Source organism: Oryzias melastigma, linkage group LG16 (assembly GCF_002922805.2).
Source record: "Oryzias melastigma strain HK-1 linkage group LG16, ASM292280v2, whole genome shotgun sequence".
In the NCBI taxonomy this organism is placed as follows: domain Eukaryota; kingdom Metazoa; phylum Chordata; class Actinopteri; order Beloniformes; family Adrianichthyidae; genus Oryzias; species Oryzias melastigma.
In genome coordinates this window covers 1,671,239-1,672,923 of record NC_050527.1, presented here as the reverse complement: position 1 = coordinate 1,672,923, position 1,685 = coordinate 1,671,239, and the positions used below count along the sequence as shown (strand labels likewise).

The 1,685-nt window shown below is 40.6% G+C and overlaps 1 protein-coding gene across 1 annotated transcript in view; it reads right to left on the bottom strand.

The window, feature by feature from the left end:
* Positions 1 to 975: 975 nt before the first annotated feature.
* Positions 976 to 1,685, bottom strand: part of si:dkeyp-97a10.2 — a gene marked incomplete in the record, with an annotated part of 8,519 nt that continues 7,809 nt past the window's right edge. The window contains 1 exon segment of the mRNA XM_036216068.1: positions 976 to 1,497. Coding sequence (XP_036071961.1) covers positions 1,437 to 1,497 — 61 coding nt within the window.

Below are 1,685 nucleotides of genomic sequence, written 5' to 3'. Positions count from 1 at the left end.
AAAATACTAAAATAAGGCTTAATTTTCTTATACGTCAAAGGTTTATCAGTTTAGTTAATGTAAAAGTGGAGATGAATGATGCATCATGGTTTAAAGCTGCTCATTTGGCTCTTTATTTGAGAATGGAATTTTGGCAAAAACATCATGAAGAGGCTGTGTGTGCAAGACAAAAAAAAACAACAGATTATCAAAAAAATAATAAAAACCCTCAGTAGTTGTGTATCTGCTGTGAGACAAAAAGACAGCTTGAATCCACAGTTTAATAGACATGGAACACGGGACCCAAAAGTCTTGTTTCCACTGAGCGGTCTAGTGGGGTACGGTCCAGAATGGTCCGGTTTTATGGCCCAGTGCGGTACGGTCTGGTATTACAGTCCAGTAAGGATTAGTAGTAGTCCAGTTAATTCTGGCGAGCGTTTCCACTCAGTTTAGCCTTACTTCCACTGAGCGATTTGTTTTTTACAGTGGATGCGTGCTTATAGACCGCTAGCGTGTCATTGTAGTGCAACGACTAGAAAAAAACAAAACAATTGAGGTCATCCAGCAGCTCGTCTTTTTCTTGCTTTACTTTCTGTACATCGTGTGTAACAGGAATTTAATTTAGTTTGAGAGAAGATTGCGGCTAAGAGGAATACAGGGGTAAAGATGAAAATGGAAGTGCTAGCTTAGCACTATATTAGCGCTTTTTAATGTTGTCATCACTTTCTGCCAATCATCCGGTAGCTACAGTGGCTCATCTCCAACCGTCCCGTTTTATTTTTCTATGGAGCTACAACTGATAGGGGCCCTCAAGAGGTACAGGTCGGTACTGTTTAATTGGTCGATTTTACAAAAGAAACCTTCAAAATACCGGACCGGACCGCTCAGTGGAAACAAGGCTAAAATGTCCCTGCTTGACTATCAGGATAAATTGGAGATTGAAAACCATCGAATGGTTTCTGAGCTGTGACTGAGGAAGCTTAGTAAAACATCTCATTAGTCGTCACACACATGTTTATTTTAAAGAGCTATACTCAAAAACTTATTTTCTTTTATTGCTCTTTTATAGCCTTCAAAATGGCGTTGAATATTTCAGATCAAACTCTGCTCATCTCCGGCACAGCAATGAAAAATAACAGCCTTTCCTACATTTTTTCTGATTCATTTCTCACATTCATCTTCAGGGCAATACAGGACACTGTGATACAATAAATTTACAAAATGAGTTTTTAAAAAAGATGCAGTTTCCTGTTCTTTACAGCAGGAGGCAGTGTGAGGACACCGCTGTTGCTTCATGCCAAATATCCACTTTTGAATAATTCTTTATTTGTCAGAAAGCAGTTCTCTCTTGCCATTGTTCCAGTGTAAGGTCACCCGGCTCACGGGACAGGAAGGTCCTCCCTCATAGTCCTCTTCGTGCTCCTCATTCTCCTCTGAGAAACGGCAATGGCCTTTTTTTAGAAGGTGTCATCTAAATGTTCATGCAGCCTTTCTCCCCTGTTATTGCGCCTGCGTTTCCTGAAAAGAAGGTTCCATTTAGATCAAACAGCAATGACAAACGCAGCTCAGCACACTCAAATAAGAATTGTTTTGTCAGCCGACACAGCTCGGCCTGTCATGTTGCATATCGTGTGGGAGGACGCCGTGTCACATTTTGCTGTTTCACTCTGTGCCCCCCTGTTTTTCTTTGTCCTTTTTTTAAAAAA